The sequence below is a fragment of the Mus musculus genome, chromosome 16 (genome assembly GCF_000001635.26).
Source record: "Mus musculus strain C57BL/6J chromosome 16, GRCm38.p6 C57BL/6J".
Lineage (NCBI taxonomy): Eukaryota > Metazoa > Chordata > Mammalia > Rodentia > Muridae > Mus > Mus musculus.
Window position 1 is genome coordinate 97,486,757 of NC_000082.6, and position 22,720 is coordinate 97,509,476.

At 44.7% G+C, this 22,720-nt stretch overlaps 1 protein-coding gene and 1 pseudogene across 1 annotated transcript in view; one reads left to right on the top strand and one right to left on the bottom strand.

The window, feature by feature from the left end:
- Positions 1-18,180, bottom strand: part of Fam3b (family with sequence similarity 3, member B) — a 33,972-nt gene extending 15,792 nt beyond the window's left edge. The window contains exons 1-2 of the mRNA NM_020622.3: positions 18,067-18,180; positions 14,104-14,247 (exon numbers count right to left, since the gene is read on the bottom strand). Of these exons, the coding sequence (NP_065647.1) occupies positions 14,104-14,247; positions 18,067-18,085 (163 nt within the window). The 5' untranslated portion in view covers positions 18,086-18,180. The remainder of the gene's footprint in view (positions 1-14,103; positions 14,248-18,066) is intronic.
- On the top strand, positions 3,285-4,154 carry Gm9242 (predicted pseudogene 9242; annotated as a pseudogene).
- Positions 18,181-22,720: the final 4,540 nt, after the last annotated feature.

The following is a 22,720-nucleotide window of genomic DNA, read 5'->3' on the forward strand; positions in this document are numbered from 1 at the left end:
CACAAAACCTCCCTCACAAGTGTAGTCTAAAGAAGTGAAGAAACACAAACAGCAGAAAGTGGTCACCAAAGCCTGGGAAGGTTAGAGCATGCAGGAGGGAGATGGGAACAGCTTTGTCAGGGAATACATGTGTGTCAAATCTGAGCCTGTTAGATCAAGAGATTTGCCATGAGAAGTAGTTAATATAATGTGTTGCATTATAGACTTGAAATTGCTACAGGGGCCGCCTGGATGTATCTTTAACTCGTAAAACAACTTCCAGCCAAAAGATTTGCTATTGAGCTCCATTTAGCCATCCCACAGTGTTTACCCAGATCAAAATGTCACGCTGTAATCATATGTACATACAGATTTTACACATGAATTTTAAAAGTAATGAGTCTATTGAAAAGAGCCGTTCAGGCCAATGAGAGATCCACAGAGGACAACTTGCAACTTGGTGCCAAGCTTGAGGACTTTATCTTGACTTCTACATACATCAACTCTCAAAAGTTGTCCTATAACCACAATACCTCTGCCACAGCAAATGTCCATGTGTTCATGACGGTAATACTTCCTTTTTAAAGATAGGAACTGTGATGGGGTGAACGATACTGTCCCTGGAAGAACCTTTTGGACAAGTCAAGGTTCAGAGTGCTGTCATGATGCTGGCTATGTTACTGTGTCCCTGATGGACATGGCCCTAGACATGGCTTCTTGGTGACCACTGTCCTCTTCTACCCAAAAGGAGAAAATGGCAAAGATGGCTTCCTCTTCTTCAGGCTGGTCTAGGCTCCTCTTTGCCTGCACTCTGCCTCTTCAGCCTGGTCCCCCAACACCAGCATCTCCCATGGTCTTTTTTTTTTTTTAACATAGTTTTTTTTTTTTAAGATTTATTTATTTATTATATGTAAGTACACTGTAGCTGTCCTCAGATACTCCAGAAGAGGGCATCAGATTGCATTACGGATGGTTATGAGCCACCATGTGGTTGCTGGGATTTGAACTCGGGACCTTCGGAAGAGCAGTTGGCGCTCTTAACCACCGAGCCATCTCGCCAGCCCTCCCCCCCATGATCTTTTTATTGTATTTTGTTAACTCTAGCTTACAGTTTCCTTTGCTTTTTAAAATTTCTCCAGGAAATCAGAGAGTTAGTGTTAATATCCAGTCATTCTGCAGCACCTCCAGAGTCTGCTGTCCTGGGACAGCACCAAGGTAGAGCTGGGGTGTAGGTCAGCAGCACAGCACAAAGAGAACAAGCTGGGGTGCACATCTACTGTAAAGAGAAAGAGGAGAACCACAGGAGACTCTAAGACCAAGGACAGTGCTCTGATCAGCTTCTACTAATTCTCTTTCTACAGATTCTGATTCTTTTTTAGACCAAAAAAAAAAAAAATCCTATAAACCTTTACTATTCAACCTTTACAACCATGTCCTTTTGTAACGTTGGCCTTTCTCGGGATCCTGCTTGAGGTTTACTTAAGACACGGAGACATCTATAAAGTTTAATAAGGCTGTTGACCTTTTGCTGGGGCAGTCTTTCCACTCGCCTTTAACTTAACCCTACTTCTCCACTGCATCTCTCCACGCACTTCTCACTGCCTGCTTTCCAGCCCCAACCTGCCTCCCTCTTGCCTTCATCTATGCCTATGCATCTGTCTACAGCTGCCTGCACCTCTGCATCTGCCTGCATCTCTGCTGGTATTTCCTGCCCCAGGACCAGCTGCCAGCTCTTTAATTCCTTACTCAAGCAGCTGGCTTTGGGGGCTGCAGGTGCCCTTTATGTATCTTGCTAGCCTGGTACTGCCAGCTCCAAATAACAATTGAAAACAGAAGCACACAATTTTTTTATAGCCAGAAAATATTTGTGGATCATCCCAACACTTCTGGACTTTTCCATACACACAAAGGCATCTGCAATGTCAGAATATGGATTAAACACATTTAAACAGGATAGTGTGTTAATTTTAAATTTCAAGTACTTAATGTGGTTTTCTTGTCGAGCTCCAGACAACAAAACTTTTAAATCAACTATTCAACTCTTAACATGAAAAAGTGTTGTATATGCATTATCTTTCCAGTATTTAGACATTTCTAACACTCTAGTGTATTTAACAATTTTAAAAAGATGGTGTATGTGTATTGAATACCTGTGGGCATTCTGGTTAACACACCCACAGGTGCACATACAGATGCTAGAGGATGGTACCAGGTGTCTACTCTTCTCTGCCTTATTCCTTTAGGACAGAGTTGCATACAGGACCAGAAGCTTGCTGCTTTGGCACAACTAGGTGGCCAATGAACTTCCAGGATCCGCCTGTCTCTACAATTCTGGGGCTACAGACAAGCCCAGCTGTGCTCAGCTTTTTATGTGGGTAATAGAGATTTGAACTCAGGTCCTCATGCTTGCATAGCAAGCATTCTTACCACTTAGTCATGTTCCCAGCCCCTGGAAACAATCTTCAAGGTTTAATAATGATTCTTCTTCGATATTTGCCTGAAAATGCTCGGAGCAGAATATCTTTAAATGCAATAAACACACTGTTTAAAAGTGGGTGCTTCCTGGTTTCCAACTTTGTCAACATTTACATCTATAAATTCAGTTTAGAGAGATGGGTCCTCAGATGGGAACACGTTCCCCCTTTAGTACAGTAATGGTTCTCTGAAGGTGTGGCAGCTTCCCTGTGGGCAGTGATATGCCTCACACACCTGGCCTGTGGATCACCGTTGGAGACAAACACCTCCCCATTCCTGACAGTCTTGTAGCCAGAATGCTGGATACAAAGCCTCCTCAGCTGGCTGTGAAGTGGGTGTGAGCCCATGCATAAACACTGTGTGTGCCCACAAATGTGCTGTGGTTATAGGATTAGGGATCCTTGACCCTAATGGTTGTTTAAAGCAAAGCCCTAGGGGTATCTTACACTTGTTAGGTCCCAAAGGACAAACACTTAGGACAGGACCACAACAGTGTTGCCAATTGATACAAGAAACAGGGAAAGAAACCACAAAGGTAGTTTAGGTTGGCTATAAATCCAGCTGCAAAATACAAGCAAGAAAATTGAATCTGATGGCTGTGTAAAGACCTCCCAGAAGTGAGGAAGGCAGCAGCAGACTGCTCCAAGAGCTTAGCTCTGTAAAACCCCGTAACACTCAGAAAGCAGTGAGACATTAAATTGGTCATTAGACCTCAGAGTAACAGGGAAAGAACAAGGAAGCAAGAGAACATTTCTTTCCCCAAACACAGAAAAAGCTTATAACAGCTCTCGGTCTCATATTGAACTCGAGTTGGAAGAGGCGAGTCTGGTCTCAAAATGGAGGGCCATGATCCAAAGGAACCAGAGCAGCTGAGGAAGCTATTTATTGGTGGTCTGAGCTTTGAAACCACAGATGATAGCTTAAGAGAACATTTTGAGAAATGGGGCACACTTACAGACTGTGTGGTAATGAGAGATCCCCAAACAAAACGTTCCAGAGGCTTTGGTTTTGTGACCTACTCTTGTGTTGAAGAGGTGGATGCTGCAATGTGTGCTCGGCCACACAAGGTTGATGGGCGTGTGGTGGAACCAAAGAGAGCTGTTTCTAGAGAGGATTCTGTAAAGCCTGGTGCCCATTTAACGGTGAAGAAAATTTTTGTTGGTGGTATTAAAGAGGATACGGAAGAATATAACCTGAGAGACTACTTTGAAAAGTATGGCAAGATTGAAACCATAGAGGTTATGGAAGACAGGCAGAGTGGGAAAAAGAGAGGATTTGCTTTTGTAACTTTTGATGATCATGACACAGTTGATAAAATTGTTGTTCAGAAATACCACACTATTAATGGGCATAATTGTGAAGTGAAAAAGGCCCTTTCTAAACAAGAGATGCAGTCTGCTGGATCACAGAGAGGTCGTGGAGGTGGATCTGGCAACTTTATGGGTCGTGGAGGAAACTTTGGAGGTGGTGGAGGAAACTTTGGTCGTGGAGGAAACTTTGGTGGAAGAGGTGGCTATGGTGGTGGAGGTGGTGGCAACAGAGGTAGTTATGGAGGTGGTGATGGTGGATATAATGGATTTGGAGGTGATGGTGGCAACTATGGTGGTGGTCCTGGTTACAGCAGTAGAGGAGGTTATGGAGGTGGTGGACCAGGATATGGAAACCAGGGTGGTGGATATGGTGGTGGAGGAGGAGGCTATGATGGTTACAATGAAGGAGGAAATTTTGGTGGAGGTAACTATGGTGGTGGTGGAAACTATAATGACTTTGGAAATTATAATGGACAGCAACAATCAAATTATGGACCCATGAAGGGGGGCAGTTTTGGTGGAAGAAGCTCAGGCAGTCCCTATGGTGGTGGCTATGGATCTGGAGGTGGAAGTGGTGGATATGGTAGCAGAAGGTTTTAAAATAAAAGAGAAACGGCTACAGTTCTTAGCAGGAGAGAGAGCGAGGAGTTGTCAGGAAAGCTGCAGGTTACTTTGAGACAGTCGTCCCAAATGCATTAGAGGAACTGTAAAAATCTGCCACAGAAGGAACGATGATCCATAGTCAGAAAAGTTACTGCAGCTTAAACAGGAAACCCTTCTTGTTCAGGACTGTCATAGCCACAGTTTGCAAAAAGTGCAGCTATTGATTAATGCAATGTAGTGTCAATTAGATGTACATTCCTGAGGTCTTTTATCTGTTGTAGCTTTGTCTTTTTCTTTTTCTTTTCATTACATCAGGTATATTGCCCTGTAAATTGTGGTAGTGGTACCAGGAATAAAAAATTAAGGAATTTTTAACTTTTCAATATTTGTGTAGTTCAGTTTTTCTACATTTTAGTACAGAAACTTTAACAAAATGCAGTTTCGAAGGTGTTTCCTTGTGAGTTAACACGTGAAGAAGATCATTGTTAATTACTATTTTGTATGAATTTTGCTAAAGTTAACTGTAAAGAAACACCTACTGACTTGCAATTTAAGGGGAATCTATTCTCCCCATTTCCAAAACAATGATGAATGGGCGCTGACATGTGGAGAGAATAGATATTTGTATGTTTGCAATGTGTGTTTTAGATAATTAGAATTGGGAAATAAAAAAATAGCATATTTGTGAATTTAATAGCATTAAGATTACCTTCAAATAAAAAAGATCTCAAAAAAAAAAAAAAAAGCTTATAACATAATCGGTGTGTGTTACAATTTATACCTGCAGGGCGTAATTACAGCTGCAGGACTGAGTCAGCAAACACATTAAATAACAGTTTTAACATATGTAGATATGTAAGAGTTAAGGTTTCTCTGTGTAGTCTTGGTTGGCCTGGAACTTGCTATGTAGACCAGGCTGATCTTGAATTCAGGGAGATCTACCTGCCTTTGCCTTTGCCACTGCTGGGATTAAAGGTGTAGGTCACCACATCAGCTTTTAAAAATATATTTTGCATTGTAAACATAACAGCAAACCATTTCCAAGTCAATTTACTTCAGATTTATTAAACATTTAAACACACTTTGTGATGCTTAAAGGCCAGTTGGGGTGAGTTTTCCTCCCTGCTCCTATTTCATAAGCCCACCTCCCTTAGTCCTCTAGGGGCTCTGGTTCCACAGAACCTAGCACCAAGAGTGCAAGTGACAGTCCCGAGAAACATGTGGGCTCTATCTTGATCATGTGACAGTTTTCCAGGCAGGGGTGACAGGCTCTGAGCTGGTAGGAGACAGCTCCTTTTCCTCTGGAATGGGGAAGATCCTCACTGCCAAAGGCACACATACCTTCAGAACAGCCATGGACCGGGCTCTGACTAGGCTATTCCTTGTTCTTTATTCTTCATCTACCTGTCAGTCAAAGTGGTTGGGGCTCCAGGACCAGGTGGGTTGACCAGTCTAACAAGCAAACAAGAGCCTGCCTGTTCTGTTAGCATTTTGTCTAGACTCTGCCCCACAGTTACCTGGCAATAGCCAAGTGTGCCTGACTCACTAAAGAGGGGGCTGCTTGCCCCCTCCTCTCTCTCTTACTCTATTGCTCCTGCTCTGTCCCCTTGCTCTTGCTCCCCACTCTTTCCCCATTCTCCTCCCACCTCTCTCCACCCTGCCTCTACTCCTCTACTCTCTCTCTCTCTCCTCTCTCTCTCTCTCTCTCTCTCTCTCTCTCTCTCTCTCTCTCTCTCTCTCTCTCCCCTTGTCTCTATTACCCTCTCAACTCCCCTCTCCATGCCCTGAAAAAAACTCTATTTCATACTATACTGTTGTGTAGTTGGTCCCTCAGGGGAAAGGGATGCCTCAGCATGGGCCCGCAGAGGTATATCTTCTCCCACACCTAACTACACTTCCACCAAACATATTTCTTCTCTTCTTTTTTATAAAACACAACATGCTCAATATACCAGGCCACAGACTCACTAGATCTCCCCAGTGTGGATATCAAAGCGTCTCCCTGGCCTCCTCCTGTGAGATGAGACTAGCAACAGAGAATGACAAAGAGCTGAGAAATTAACAGACAGAAAGTGGCCTGCAGATAGACAAGAGCCCTGGAGCTGCTTCACTGGAGGCTAACACCCACTGCAGAACTTGGAAGTATGTACTAAGACTATGTATGCCTTCTACACAGAGACCTAAAATGACAACCTGGGGTGAAGATTCTATGCTTTCTTGCTTTCAACTTCATTAATCACTAAAAGTATATTTTTGCTGTTTTATAAACAATGTTCAGGCATCTATGGCAGAGCATTTTCTGAGTTAAGCTTATGCTTTAAATTTTTCATACGTGTTATAATGCATTCTGATTGTTCCCTTCCTACATTTTGAGTACAATTTAACATTAAAACTTCCCCTGGTGGTAGATGGGTCACCATCTACTGGAGACAGGTCCCATGCTTGGGGTGAAACACTGGAGCAAGACCTCATGCATGGTGGGGGATTTTCTAGCCCGGCTTTGGGCCCCCTGGCATTGCCAATGCCATCTCAAGTTGGTGCTGTTTCATATGGATATGTGCAGGTGAACTTTCTGTAAGACAGGCCTTTGATTTTCTCCAGAGCCCCTACAAGCATGGGGCGGTAGTGGCCAGAGTGACATAGGAGTGCATGTTTGTTTTCTCGAAGGTCCTGAGAATGAGTGGGAGAGCCGTATGTTTTTGTTTTAGTTTTGGTGTTTCATTGGTAGTGTATTCACCAAACCTTTCACTCATTTTCTAGGAGCACAGAATGACTCTGTGCGGGTGGAGAGAGATGCCTGCCCCTCAGTCCAGGACCCACAGCTCCCTCCCACCTGGCCATGTCCCACAAGGTCACTGAGGACCTCACCTAGCCTCAGTGCTTCCCAAGACAGCTGATAGCTGAAATCCAAAGGGACAAGCAGAGGCTAAGTTCCCTGGTCCACATGAATCCTGCTCATACCAAGACCAAGCAGCTCTTACCAGATCCAGAGTCAAGAAGCTCCAGCCTGCCTCTCAAAGGGAAATACTGTTTCCAGGACTCCAAACAAGCCCATGAAAAATTTCTTTTCAACCGTGCGCCATTCTAAGGCTAAGTACAGGTTCTTGGACTCAGCCCTAGACCTACAGGCTTTCTAAGTTCCTGGTATTGGGTCCAAGAATCTGTCTTTCAAGAAAATGCCCTCATTTGGGTACTTTGGCTTCCCACCCGCTGGGAATGAGGATAATAACCCTGAGGATTTAGGGGGCATCCTAGGAAGTCACTGGAAAACTGGGTGATGAGATTCTTTCTATGTGTGGCAGAGACACCAACAGCAGGTTTCCTGTTTATGTGGCAACAGCTTTCCCACACATCCATCATGCAGTCAGAACTGGCCGCTCAAAGTGTTCTGTTACATGCCATCCGATGAGTGAGTGCCTCTGTGTCTTTACATGCAGTGGAGGTCAGGGAACAATGTTCTATGGGGCCCAGACCTCTGTACACTCAGGGGTTCGGAGGTACAAGGAGGATGGGGTTTGGTGGCCATCCATAGTGTCACTGTGGCCTTTGTCAAACATTTGTCTAAAGTTTGTTGGGGGAAAATAAGGACTGAGAGATGGAGTGAGAGCTTTAGCAGCAGCAGCCAAGAGTCCTAGAGAGGACAGCACAGACAGGCCACTCTGATGAGGCAACAAAGGAAAGTGGCCTGGGAAGTTGGACTCTCTAGTGTCTCTGAGGTCCTCCAGGATTCAGCATCAGTGGTGGTGCCCAGACAAAGGAGACAGAATATGCAGAAAGACCACTCACCTCTTGCAGGCCAACATCTGCTGCCCTGCTTGTAAGGCCTAGATATAGACACTTACACCAAGACTCTGAATACCTACTACATGCAACAAAAATGGCAACAGAGTGAGAAGTTTGTGGTTTCTTGTTTTCAAATTCAAGAAGCACTAAAAGTTGTTAGCATTCCTCCTAGGCTCCGCCCAACAGTTACCTGGCAACAGCCAGGTAGGCCTGACTTGCTATATATAAAAGGGGCTGTTTGGCCCCTCCTCACTCTTTTCTCTTTTCTTTTCTCTCTCTCTTCTCTCTTCTCTTCTCTTTTCTCTTCCCTTTTTTCTTTTTCTCTTTTCCCTTTTCCCTTTTCCTCCTCCTCTCCTTCCCTCTCCCTCTCCTCTCCTCTCCTCTCCTTCCTCTTCTTCCTCTCCTTCTTCCTCTCCTTCTTCTTCTTCTTCCTCTTCCTCTCCTTCCTTCTTTCTTTCTTCTTTCTTCCTTCTTCCTTCTTCCTTCTTCCTTCTTCCTTCTTCCTTCTTCTTCCTTCTTCCTTCTTCCTTCTTCTTCTTCTTCTTCTTCTTCTTCTTCTTCTTCTTCTTCTTCTTCTTCTTCTCCTTCTCCTTCTCCTTCTCCTTCTCCTTCTTCTCTCTCTCTCTCTCTCTCTCTCTCTCTCTCTCTCTCTCTCTCTCTCTCTCTCTCTCCCTCCTTCCCTCTCTCTCCTCCCTTCTCAGCTCCCCTTTGCATGCCCTAAATAAACTCTATTCTACAATATACCCACCATATGACTACCTCAGGGAAAAAGGATGCCTCATCATGGGCTCACCTCACCATACCTGGCTCTACTAAACATATCCTGGCTCTTTTTTTATATATAAAACACACACCAAAAAATACCTTTTTTAATAATCTATTTCAAAATGAAATGTTTTCACAGGAGTTTCTTAGCATTAAAACCTCCGATCTTAGTCACTCTTCTCTGCGAAGAGACACCATGAGTAAGGCAGCTCTTATAAAAGAAAGCATTTAGTCGGGGGTGTGCTTACAGTGGCAGTAGTTTAGTACCAGTATAATCACGGCAGGAAGCATGGTTCTGGAGCAGTAGTTGAGAGCTATACCCTGATTCAGAGAAGGGGAAAGAGGAAAGAGGAGAGGGAAGCAGAGGGGAGGGGAGGGGAGGACAGGGGAGGGGAAGAGAGGGAAGAGAGGAGAGACTGGCCCTGGCATGGGCTTTTGAAATCTCAAAGCCCACCCACCCCTAATGGCATGCTTCCTTCAACAAAGCCACACTTTCCAATCCTTCTGTTTTAAAACAATTCCACTCCCTGATGAGTAAGCGTTCAAACATACAAGTCTATCAGGCCATTCTTATTCAAACCACCACACCCCAAAGGACTCAGAGTTTACATGTTTGATTTGTCACAGGTTTGATTTGTTACAGTTTTCTGGCTGCTCAGCCTGCATGGTTAGAACTCCTGTGAAGCAGTGTAGCTGTCTCCTCGCTGCAGACAGACACCTGCTACCCTACTATCACGTGGCAACTCTCACAAAAATCACAATCCATCTTAGGAGAAAAAAAGAATGGAATTAGAACTTCCTTGGGCTTGCAAGATACAGAAACAAACTATGACCGTCTCCTCCCCTCCCTTCCCAAAAGAAAAAGAGCTTAGCACTTCTGCCCTTCTATGTCAAACTCCTTCACTTTGGGTCACCTGTTCACCTCTGCATATGGTCCCTCAAGGAGTGCTTAGCCTTTACATTAGTCCCTTAAGAAGTGTTCCCCATCCCAGGCTAAAGGCACAGAGAATAGCCACTGCCACTAAAGAAAGAAACTGAAGAAAATAGTAAAAGATTGAAAAATACCCCACGCTCCTGGACTAGAATAATTAATTGGGTGGAAATGGCCATTTTGCCAAAAGCAATCTACAGATTCAGGGTACTCTCGCTCCATAGCTACTCTGCCTCTTCGTGCAAATAGGAAAAAATTGTAAATTTAAATGGTAACACTCACAATACACACACATATACTACCTACTCATACACACACCACATACTACACATACTTATATACCACACAGATATACATACACATACACCACACACTCATACACACGCCACACACTACACACACTTATATACCACACACACACACACACTCACACATAACACACACTCATATACCACACATACACCAAACAGACTCATACACCACATACACTCATACCACACAAATACACTCACATACCACATACACATTCACACACCACACATACTCATAGATCACACACCACACATAACACACTCAGATAACACACTTACACACCACACATATATAAACACATACACCACACTCATATACACACTATACATAACCATACTTACACACTATGTACATATATATATATATATATACATATATCACATACACACATAAAATAGAATAGCGAAAGCAATGTAAACAAAAAGAATATGGCAAGAGGTATCACCACACCTGATTTCAAGTTATACCATAGAACCATGGTCTTAAAACAACATAGTACCAGCACAGGTCAACGGAATAGAACTGAAGGCCCGGGTAGTAATCCACACTTATACAGCCACCTGATTTTTTTACAAACATGTCAAAAAAAATACACGTTAGAGAAAAGATAGCATCTTCAACAAATAGGGTTCTAGGAAGCTTGTATTTGACATGAAGAAAAATGTTAATGTCACCTTCACCTTTCACCCTGCACAAAAATCCAAACAATCAAGGACTTTAACATAAGACCTGATGTCATGAAACTGTCATGCTGAATAAACCATCTTGTGTCTCATAGTGTCTCCTGGGGTGTGCAAGAGCTAGGCTTGGCTTCTAGTTATAATAGCCTCCAGTCAGAAGAACATCCTACACAATTCACCCTCAAGCCTCCAGCCTGCCAAAGCCCTGCAGCCATCTTTCTGTCGTCATCCAGGCAAAGTCCATTTGCTTCCCCACTTCTGCCCTGCAGTAATCTCATCGTCACTCGTGGTGACCTTTGCATTGTAACTAGCCGCCCCCGCCCCCTGCCCCACCCTCTCCCCAGTGCAAACTGCAGTGTGCTTACTGCTTCTCAGTGCCAAATTATCAACTATGAGCACCCTCTGTATCTAAGGTAAGTGTGTGGAGAAATGCTCCTGGTCAACCTTTTATGCTACAAGTAGTTACATGGTATCTCACAGTAGTCTGATGAGATACCCTACAGACAGTGGGATGCTGGCCACAAGTACAAAAGTTTAAAGGGTAACTCAAATTCTCAGTAACCATATTAGTAACCATTTAAAACAATTAGATTGTTTACTCTTTCAAATTAGATTAAATGCAAAACAAATTGTAGGGAATAAATATTTTTTAATTTTGAAAAAAAAAAAAAGACTAATGACTATAGGCAGAGCTCCTACAATGAGCAGGAGCCCCACTCTGTCCTCAGTTTTCAGACTACTTCCTGATGGTAACTGTAAGCTAAGGCTGGGTGAGGCTCAAGGACATCTCAGCAAGGCAGGCCCCACCAGACATGTTGGAAACACTGGCACTGAACACCTAGCTTCGAGGTCTGGCAGCATGGGTCTTGTTTTCCTCTTCATCTAGCTTTGTCTATGCTAACACCAGAATGATTATCGCCCCTGTGATCAGTGCGATCTGATCTTCCTAAGGGAGGCTCCACACTTGGAACAAGCCAACACACAGCCATCTTGGCTACAGCCATACCATTTGAGTTGCTAGTGTTTCTAGTATATCCTACAGGGTGGCAGAAGCTGAAACCACTCTGCTAAGGAGCCCTTGCTCAAAGCTGGTTTACCAGGCCATATCTGCAGGATGAGCTTGAAAGCATGTGTAAAAGCAGAGGGGAATAAAGGTGGCTACAAACTTCTGATGTTCCTCCGTGGCCTCTGCTGACAGTCTCCTCCACACCATGTGCATGGTAAGTGAGTGAGACGCAGGCAAAGGCCATACACAACTTATACTGAAAACCCCATCAGAGTCGAGTCCAATGAAGGTCCTTTGACTTTTTATTATTGAAAAAAAAAAAAGTAATTTATCTTCCTTCCAAGTACAAACCAAGGCCTGACTTTACTTAGCTTCTGTGATCAGACAAGACCAGGTATACTCAGAGTGGTACAGCCCTAGATAAAAATGAATAATTCGAAAAGGAAAGGTACCTACAATTATTTTTAATCATTACTTAGCTTTGTGCGAATTAATCTTTAGACTTTTTCTACGTTAAAAATACACTGGCTTGGGCTCAGTGGTTAAGAGCATTGACTACTCTTCCAGAGGTTCTGAGTTCAATTCCCAGCAACCACATGGTGGCTTATAACCATCTGTAGTGGAATTTGATGCCCTCTTCTGGTGTGTCTGAAGATAGCTACTGTATGTATGTATGTATGTATATATGTATGTATGTATATTCTTTAAACACACTGGCTTCTGGATTTATCAGCACACTCCTGTCATTCTATCCCTCTAGACAGCAGCAGGAAGATCTCCAACTCAAGATCTTCTCGAGCTGGGGGTACCTTAGAGAGGGCCTATCTCAAAACAACAACCAAACAGCATCTATGTCCAGCGAAATTTTTAAAGGGGGACACTTTACTGCCCCCTGTCCCACTGGGTATTCGGTACCATTTTTGATAGAGTTCATGCCCCTTAAAGCTTCTTAGTTCCTGAATGCTGTGGTTTACCTCTGCTTTCTTTCCCAGATGACTCTCACGGTCAGACGTGACGGAAGAGCCTTCGTGTGCTCAGTGGGGACAGCTGCGATAAGCACCTGCTGAACTCATAACTAGACTTTGACAGCACCCATTTTCTTCCAAGACAACACCTCCCTTCTGGCATGATCATTATGAAATAAAACAGATATTGAGAAATAGATAGTACCATGACTCAGAGAGATATCATCAGGAAACTAGGAAGCAAGCTTCCAGGAGGTACCATATCTACACCTCCCTGGACCTTCCTTAGCCTTGTCTCCACAGGTGGGCCGTGCATGTCTGTCCTTATGCTCGGATGCTACTTTGCTGTCCCCTGACCATTTTTCCCAATGACAATTTGCTCTTTGACTCTTTCTTGGGCTCTCCCTGGATGACCTTCTTCCAGCCCCTTCACCACAAGCTGTGTCTGTGCACAGCCCTGTCTTCCAATAGAAAGTGGGTGTAAGTACCCCGGAGCTCTTGACTCTAGCTGCATATGTATCAAAAGATGGCCTAGTCGGCCATCACTGGAAAGAGAGGCCCATTGGAACACAAACTTTATATGCCCCAGTACAGGGGAACGCCAGGGCCAAAAAGTGGGAGTGGGCGGGTGGGGGGGGAGGGTATGGGGGACTTTTGGGATAGCATTGGAAATGTAATTGAGGAAAATATGTAATAAAAATTATACTTACATTAAAAAAAAAGAAAGTGGGTGTATACGCACATGTGGTATGGAAAGCTGAGGTTAATGCCTGGAATCATCTGCCTTGACCACCCTTCTGTTTTATTTGTGGCAGACACACTCAAACTCCGAAGCTGGAAATGCGACCAGTTTCCACAGACAGCTTACTCTTGAGATCCCCTGACTGTGCCTCCCAATGCTTGAATGACAGGCACGTGCCACACCCAACCAGCATTTACTTCACTACTTTGGATCCAAATGAGCCATCTCTCTACACCTCCTGCCCCACCCCAATTTCTTTAATGCCTATTTGGTCACTTCTGCCTCCCAGGGCAAAAAACAAAAAAAAAAAGACTCTATAATTAAGACCCAGTGGAAGAAAGCTGAGACAAGTCTGAAAAGGATAGTTCAGTGAGGCTATAGGTGGTCATGGATGTGCAGCCTGAATCCAGACTGGTCATGGTGACCAGTGGCACGTGCCTCAGGATGCTGTGGAGTGCATACATGGACATCTACAGAGACCCTCTTCCTCTCCCCTTCCTGTCCTCTGCATCCAGCTTGGTCCAGCTCCTGGAGCCCAGCTGCAGTACTCACCTTTGAGAACAGGTCTCTCTCCAATGCTTCGGATGTTGTAGAGAGTGCTGGACAGGGGCACGTCAGGAATGAGCTCCGCGAGCAGGTACCCAGAATACCAGGCGCACAGGGAGGAGAAAATAAACACTAGTGCCTTGAAGATGCCTGGAGAAGGATGACAGGAATTCCTAGAGATGACAAACTTCACTATGGGCACTCAGCGATGCTCTACAGCCTATCACACTACCCGTTTCTGGACCTCAGACTCCTGGGAAGGCAGGTTTTGGTAGATTCTGTCTGGAACAGCATGTTCTAGAAAATTCTTTGGGGCAGATTATGTGCTAGGACAGCTGCAGAATACGAACAAAGCCAGGGACATGCTGGTCTGGACAATTTTATCCTAGGGCTTGTATAAAAAAAGAAAACTGGCAAATGAAATGAAATTCAGAGGGTCACCCAGACTCCTACATGTGAGAGACCCTGAGCAGGAGCTGCTGCGCAACTTTTGGAATGGGTGAAGAACAGATTATCAGAACCAGGGTGGGGATCTGACCAGGAAGAAAATGGAGAATGTACAAAAAGCCAGACACCCTCCCAGGGAAGACTCCACTTCGTGACAGGACTGCCTGTGGGCAAGCAATGAGCTCCATCGTGGACCCTTATCAGGACTCTGTTCTTGTGTAGGAAGTACAGCCTCTGGCCTCCAGCATGAGGCAGTCTGGCTTTTTGCAGTGACATGAGGCTGGCTAGAAGAGGGCAGAATTAACGCCGGGAGCATTTGTAGTGTAGGCAGGTAGAGCCAGGAGCATCCAGGGACCAGTCTACCACCAAAGGAGTAGGGACGGGGGCAGATACAAAAACCCACATTGGTGGCTTGTACTCATATCTTGGGCTGCCATAACAAAGAACTGTAGACTAAGAGTGTCAATTGAAACATTTTTTTTTCATGATAGTAGATGCTGGGGGCCAAGATCAAGGTGTCGCAGGGCCAGTCCCCCAACACATATTGGCTTGTAGATAGTATCTTCCTCCTGTGTCCTTGGTGGTCATCCCTCTGAATGTCTGTATCCTGATCACTTTTTCTTGAAAAGACAAAGTCCTGGCTCTAACCTATGAGCTCATTTGAACTCATCTGAACACTTTAAATGCAGTCCCATTCTGAGATCCTGACGGACAGAACTTTAGCACAGGTATTTGGGCACAATTCAGTCCCTATCATATCTCCAGGAGGCTACAACACAGACTCTCTACATCCCTGGGCAGACAGGACACAGACAGTCTGTCAAAACTGTCTACCAGCACTAATAGCAGCAAAGACTTGGCACCAGAACTGAACACAAGGAAGGTGCTTCTGGAAGGTGGGAGGCCGGAGACTCGGAAAATGGCTCCCAGCACCTCAGGTTGGTGACTGCCCTGATGGGAAGAGATCCAGCAGCTTCAGAGATGAGGGAGGAAGAACAGCCTAAGACCTTGTCTGTGGTTCTGTAACCAGAGCCCAGTCTTTGCTCATATAGTGATAAAGCCATCGACTTAGGTGTTGGGAGCCGCCCCCACATTCGCCGTCACAAGATGGCGCTGACAGCTGTGTTCTAAGTGGTAAACAAATAATCTGCGCATGTGCCAAGGGTATTTTTCCACTACATGTACTCTGCCTTTCCCATGACGTCAACTCGGCCATGGGCTGCAGCCAATCAGGGAGTGATGCGTCCTAGGCGAAGGATAATTCTCCTTAAAGGGGGACGGGGTTTCCGCCATTCTCTCTCTTGCTCTGCGCTCTGGCGCTCTGACGCTCTGGCGCTCTGGCTCCTAAAGATGTAAGCAGGGGGCTTTTCGTTTTTGGGGCTGGGGGCTTGCGCTCCTGCTCCTGAAGATGTAAGCAATAAAGTTTTGCCGCAGAAGATTCTGGTTTGTTGTGTTCTTCCTGGCCGGTCGTGAGAACGCGTTTAAGACTTAGGTAAGCACCTTTGATCCATTTATGACATAAAACCAGCACTTGGCATAGGAGGCTACTAGTTGATATCAAAGTACTTGGTCCTTAGATTTATGTATTCTGTGAAAGTACATGCACCTGCATGTATGTCCATATGTGTGTGTATATGTGTTCTAGACTTTTCCTCACTGTCAAATGCCTAGGGCCTCTGAAGCCTGGCCATATAACTAAAGAGTCAACAAGAAATCAACCTTAAGACTATATGACGCTATGCAAAGAATTTTATGACTCAAAGAATCTTTAAAGGGGAAGATAAGTTAAAATGAGGTAACTAGAAGGACCCTGATCCAATTGATTGTGTCTTTTTAGGAAGAGGTGATATGACACAGACACACTTGGAAGAAGACGATTTGTCTTGGTAATAGGTTTCTTCCGATCTGAGAGAGGACAATGAAGCTGTCCCTAATGCTTGCCAACATTCATCCAAGTTGCTGGTGACATCTACGCCTTTTAGACCTGGAAAGCCAGGAAGTCTGAGGCTAAAGAGCCATCTCTCAGGGCTTAGCTGACTTTGGTGTCCACTGCCTCCTTGCCCTGTCCATTGAGGATTTTGGGGAAGGAAGTGCCACCATTAACCACCTTGTCAACACCCCAGCTGATGGAGAAGATATCTATGGGGATGGTATTGTGGCAGCTTCCTAGGCCCGGTGAGAACAAATCTAAAGCTAGACAGCTGAGTCAATGAAAAAGTCTACTCCAAGAGCACAGCCAAACCCTTAGCTCACCAAGGTAACACAGCCCCTACTCTTACAACCACACCTGATGAAGAAGTACAACTATGAAATTACCTGAAATCTTTGCACAAATGAGCCACACAGCTCTTGTGTATGTCACAAGGGCTGGGTAGAAAATAGCTGTCTGTGAGAGAACACAACTAGTAACTTCAGCTCTTTCTATATGTAGTCAGGAAAATGATTTTCTAACTGTACTATATGGAAATAATGAAACCATTCTTCCAAAAGCACAGGAATGAAAGCCAGTGTCCCATATGAGGGACATGCTTCATTTATGTTCATTTGTCAGGGCCAGGGATGTGCCCTAAGAAATGTCACTATGCAAAAACCACAGAGCTCAGTCACACAAAGAGGACTGTTCTGCAACAGTACATCATGCATGCTGCCCTTGTTCATACAGATGCACATGTACACACACACCTCCATCCACCTACCCTACAGGACACCCAAATCAGTGCAGAAGCAGGAAAGAGGCCTGAGAGGGAAGTCAAGGACACTTCCCCTTTCTAGGTCTGCCATGTTTGCACAGCGCCTGCTGTGTTTGCCACGCTGCTGCCACTGCCATGGTGCTTGCCCTCAGAGAAGTTGGCTTCTTCACGGTGTAAATGAGACAAGGAATGACAGAACTCTATCCACAGAAGGCAGGCTCTGGGAGACTCAAGAGCTGAGGGAAACAGTGAGCTTTCTCCCCCTTTACTGTCTTCCCAAGTCTCATGCCAATGTCAAGGACCCTGAGAAAAATAAAAACCCAAGAAAGGGTGCTTGTGTGTTGTCAAGACCACCAGTAATCGGGGTTCCCACTTCTCACTTCCCCAAGTAAACCCCAAATGGGGCTGTCTTGCTGTCCTTTCCACTTTTCATAAATTCCTAAGCTGGTCAGCTAACCCCAGCTAGCAGCCAACCCCTACCCAGCTGTCCTTGTTCTAGGGCCTCTCACTCTGATAGGATGGTCCCCAGGACTAAGCCATCTTGGTCACCCCTGCCCACCCTCACCTGATGTCTACTGTGTAGGTAGGAGAGTAAATATAACCCCACCCCCATTGAGTAATAAGAAGAGATGGAGAGAGGGGTAGCCCTCTCAGAAATCTCAGCTCTCACCCCTTAACCTCCCAGATTTTGGTTCCCACAAGGATCCTAGGTCTCACAAGAGGTGGCTTGTCCAGAGCCTTCACCTTCTGTTTCAGCTTGGCAGTTAAGGAGGCAGAGGGATGCTGCCACCTCCACCCACACAGAAGCAAGTCTAGCTGTACTGGTACTCACCTGTAGCAACTGGACGCATCTTCCAGAAACTGCTCTCTTTCTACTCAGCTCTTGGCTGCAATCCCCAGGGACCTATGAAAGCTGGCCTACCTGCTTGAGCTGCACATAGATTATGACCGCCCTTGGGGCAGGCAGAAAAGGGTGGACCAATTCCCAGCAAATGGGAGGATCCATAAAGCAGGAAGGTTCAGAGTAGCTGGCAGACTGGCAGGCTAACAGGTATGGGTGGGGCTGCACAGCTGGTAGCACCCTGGAGCTCCAGGGTCACCTAAGAAGCAGGAGGCACTTTCTGTCCTGTTCACCTGGGGCTACAGACGGCCAAAGGCTAGAGCTAATGTAATCAGAGAAAGAACACCAAGAGTTTACTTTAAGGCGCCCCTAACAATAGTATTCCCGACCTTAGTTTCACAAGAAATGGCAGTAAAGTATAGACTGGCTCAAGCCTCATGAACACAGAATCCTAGAGCAAAGCTCCTGCTCCAAATGCCAAGGCTCTACATTGTGTCCAAAGTCGTCACACTGCCCCCTTGCTGACATGTGACCCAGTGTGGTGCCAACCCCTTCCTTCTTTACTGATGGGATGATTATTTTAGGGAAATGAGGTGAGAAAGAGCTCCAGGTCCCTTGGGATATGTATATACAAGGACATGGGACTCAGAAATGGTGTCAAGTGAATGGGTGAAGGCTTCCTAGGTTTACCCACCCTTCCACCTGAGTAGGCACAGTACCCTCTCAATCTCCAGGGTTCAGGTTTTCACAGAACTTTTTAGCTCATTAGAGTCACAGTGGTCTTAAGTAACTAAGGCAAGCTGAGACTCCAGTCCAGCTGTAGGAATTCTATTCCATCCTTGTTCCTCCTCTTCCAAGGAGCCCAAAGAGTTGAGTCATACAACACAAGGTACTCTAGCATATGAGAACATGTCTCTACAATGTTCTGGAAAAGGAAGAAGTATTGGCTATGACATGACAGTTAGTATTGAACGTCAGCTTGACAAGATCTAGATTCACCTAGGAGACAAATCTCTGGGCATGTGTTTGAGGGGTTTTCTAGATCAGTTAATCAAAATAGGAGGGACCACCCTGGATATGGGTGGCATCATTCCATGATCTAGGGTCCTGAACTGAATGAAACAGAGAAAATGTACTAAGCAACAGCATCCATCTCTTGCTGATTCCTGACTGAAAACACAACTGACCTCATTTTTCTGCTGCTAGGATTGACTAGGTACTCTAGCATATGAGAACACTACGAAGCCAATACTTCTACTTCCTTTTCCAGAACATTGTAGAGGCATGTTCTCATATGCTAACATACCTAGTAAATCCTGGCAGCACCACAATGGGCTATGAGCTAGAATAAACCCTTCCCTAACCTGCTCTCGTACAGTGGCGTTTATGAGACTTTCTGTGTTGTTTCATCCAAGGAGACAAAGAAAGCACACTGTTCTCACCTGCTCCAGTCCTCCCAAATTAGAGGGACCAGATGACAAAGACATTTAGTCAGGCTTCTTCCTGAGGACTTAAGTATTGTCCCAATGCTGAGAACACCACATATACACTACAGAACACACACTCATTGCTCTGGCGCACCAAAGTCAGCCTCCACCTCAATTCAACAATGGCTTGAAATGACAAATGTACAACTCTATCATTACCTCTATTTCATCTTCCAAGAGTCTTACCTTCATCCTCCTCTCATTTGAATTCAGAGGTGGAGCTTTTATCTATGGGTTTGTTTTTATGTATTATAATTATGATTTAAATATATAAGATTTATATGTGATTTTGGATACCTGCTTAGCCTTTTATTATTATGTGTATATGTGTGTGCCTGTATGAGTTTACGTGTACCATATGTGTGTGGGAGCCCTCAGAGATCAAAAAAGAGCAATATAATCTCTGTAACTGATGGATGTGGGTGCCAGGAATTGAACCAAGTCATCTGTGGGAGCAACCAGTGTCCTTATCCACTGAGCTGTCTCTCCAGCACCATCCTTTACAACAGCTAAGTTTGTATTACAGATCTCCAGAAATTGTCATTGTTCAGAGTTAAAACTATGCCTATGAAAAATCGTCTGTCGCATACTTGTGTTTCATAAGAGTTCCTTCTCTCTTCTTTTCCCCTCCCCTGCATTCCCCTTCCTCCTTCCCTTCTTGTTTCTCTAACACCTAGGGATATGTGATCTAAAGTTGACTCTTTCCTCCATTAAGGTAATTCTGTCATGTGTTTTGTCACTGTGAAGAACAGCTGACAAGCACAGCACTTAGGCCTATCAATACCTGTGTAAGATCCCTTTGTCCTTTAAGGCTTTGAGGAAGCCAGACACTTGGCTAAGTTGGAGGCAGTTTCAATTATTCTCAGCTGACCAGCTATAAGGTAAACAAAAGGTTCTCCATGCCCTTGGATTTGTATTCCAGAATGATGCAGCATGGTGGAAGAGCTGACTCTATAGAACTCTTCCAAACCTGGAGGAGGGTACATCCATTTGTGGGGTCAGAGGGGCAGACATAGCCCAGAGAATCCCAGTAAAACACAGACATATCTGTCTAGTGCTAATCTGTGGGTCAAAAACCTCTTAACACCAGACACTGTTTCAACCCCAGAGACATAGTATGTGGTTTTTTAAGAGAAATGTGTCCCCTTAGTCTCTGGCATTTGAATAATTGGCTCCTTGTTGATGGTGCTGTTTGGAAAAGCTTAGGAGGTGTCACCTGACTAAAAGAAGTGTGTCCTTGGTGATGGGCTCTAAGAGAGCCATTTCCAGTTTGCTCTCTCTATTTTGTGCCTGCATTTCAAGATGTGAACTCTAAGCTGCTCTAGCCACCACACCCACTGCCTGCTGCCTCTGTTCTGCCATCATGAACTCTAGCCCTCCTGAACCAACCCAAATTACCCCTTCCTTCCCTAAGCTACCTTAGTCATAGTGTTTAAACACAGAGACAAAAAGCTAACTAATGAAAACAGGTGAAGTCCAAATGTTTGGGCTGTTTCAGTTCTTGCACTGTAACTAGGGACATGAACAGCTCACAGTTCCAAACAGTTATGTGTCATCATATCCATAGCTAGTATGATGGGGCAAGAAGAAGGAGAATTCAAGTTGAACTGCATCAGGATTCAAACTGAGAGGATAAAGTACCCATGTGGTGATTTGTCTGTGGGAAGAAAGCCCCACCTACAGTCATGAACTTGAAAACACAGAAGCAAAAGCTACACTCTAGAAGAAACCTGAGCAATGCATCAACTTAGAGACTGCAGGAGTCTTTGATCACATGAGCACCATAAAACAGTATTATAGAATACAGGACCTCCTTCATAGATACTCAAATTCCTGAAGTACTAGAGACCTCAACTCACTTCTTCCTTTGCCATTTAGGCAGCTGAAGTGCACTGAATCTCTTAGTAGCGCAAAGCCATTTAGTAGGAAGCTGGGTCTCTAAGCTCTTGGTCCCTTATAGGAGTGTCCCAGGGTCCTGTGACACATTCCAAGAGTTATCTCTGAAGATGAATCCAAGTCAAGTTTCATCTTTAGGTCCTCAACAGACAAAGTTCCATAATTTTCTATTGACTGTTCTTTGAGATGCTGAGTAGCTGACATCATTTTTCTCCCTCTACTCTTCTTTAATCTCCTCCTGTAAACTGGGAACCTTCACTGCTGAATATAGGCCTGGGATGTGATGACAGAAAACAAACAGTGTCAGCACCTGGCTCATTTCCTCTGTCACTGGCTTTTATTTTAATTTTGTTTTTTGAGACAGAGTTTCCTTGTGTAGCCATGGCTTTCCTAGACTCACTCACTCTGTAGACCAGGCTGGCCTTGAACTCAGAGTTCTAATTGCCTCTGCCTCCCAATTTAAAGGCTTGGGCCACCACCACCAGGCTCTTAAATTTAGTTTTTTTTTAAATTGTCTCTCTCTGTATGTGTGTAGACATAAGTGTGCCATGGTGTGTGTACAGGGGTCAGAGGATAATCTTTGTATTTTGGTTCTTGCTTTCTGCCTTGAGACATAGTTTATTTGTAGTAATGTAGCCCAGGCTAACAAGCCTCAAACTGCTATAGATTCTCCTGTCTCTGTCTAAGACACAATCTCAGGTCATCAGGCTTGTGAGGTAAGAACTGCTACCCACTAAGCCTAAGCCCTCTCCCCAGCTCGAGGAACTCTATAAACTCTTGAAGGTCTCAGGGTCTGGAATCAAGAAGGATAATCTGGATGAATTGGACTTAGATCTTCAGTGTGCAGCTGGTTGGCCTTAAGTGAGCTATTGAATGCCTAGTCCTGGATTCTGGTTTCTGAAGACCACTTCAGAGGGGCTGTGTTGACTAAGAGAGGAAACATGAGACAATGCTGAAAGCAGACAAGACTCCACAAACAATCACTGACTTCAGCTGCTCAGTTTATCTCTCAGTGTCAGAAAACTGAACTTCAGTGTAGACTTATAAAAACAAATATCATGTTAGGAATTAGGTCAGAGATGTTATCACCATGACAGGTACTTGAGGGGAACAGGATGTGAAAGACTTGTCCTGGGTCACAGTGACAGGGATTTCCACACATGTTGCTGACTTTTGTTTGGGGGTCTGTGTTGAGAAAGAGACCATAAAATACCAGGAATGGCTTGGAGGAGCAAAGCTAGTCACCTCCTAGCAGCTATGAT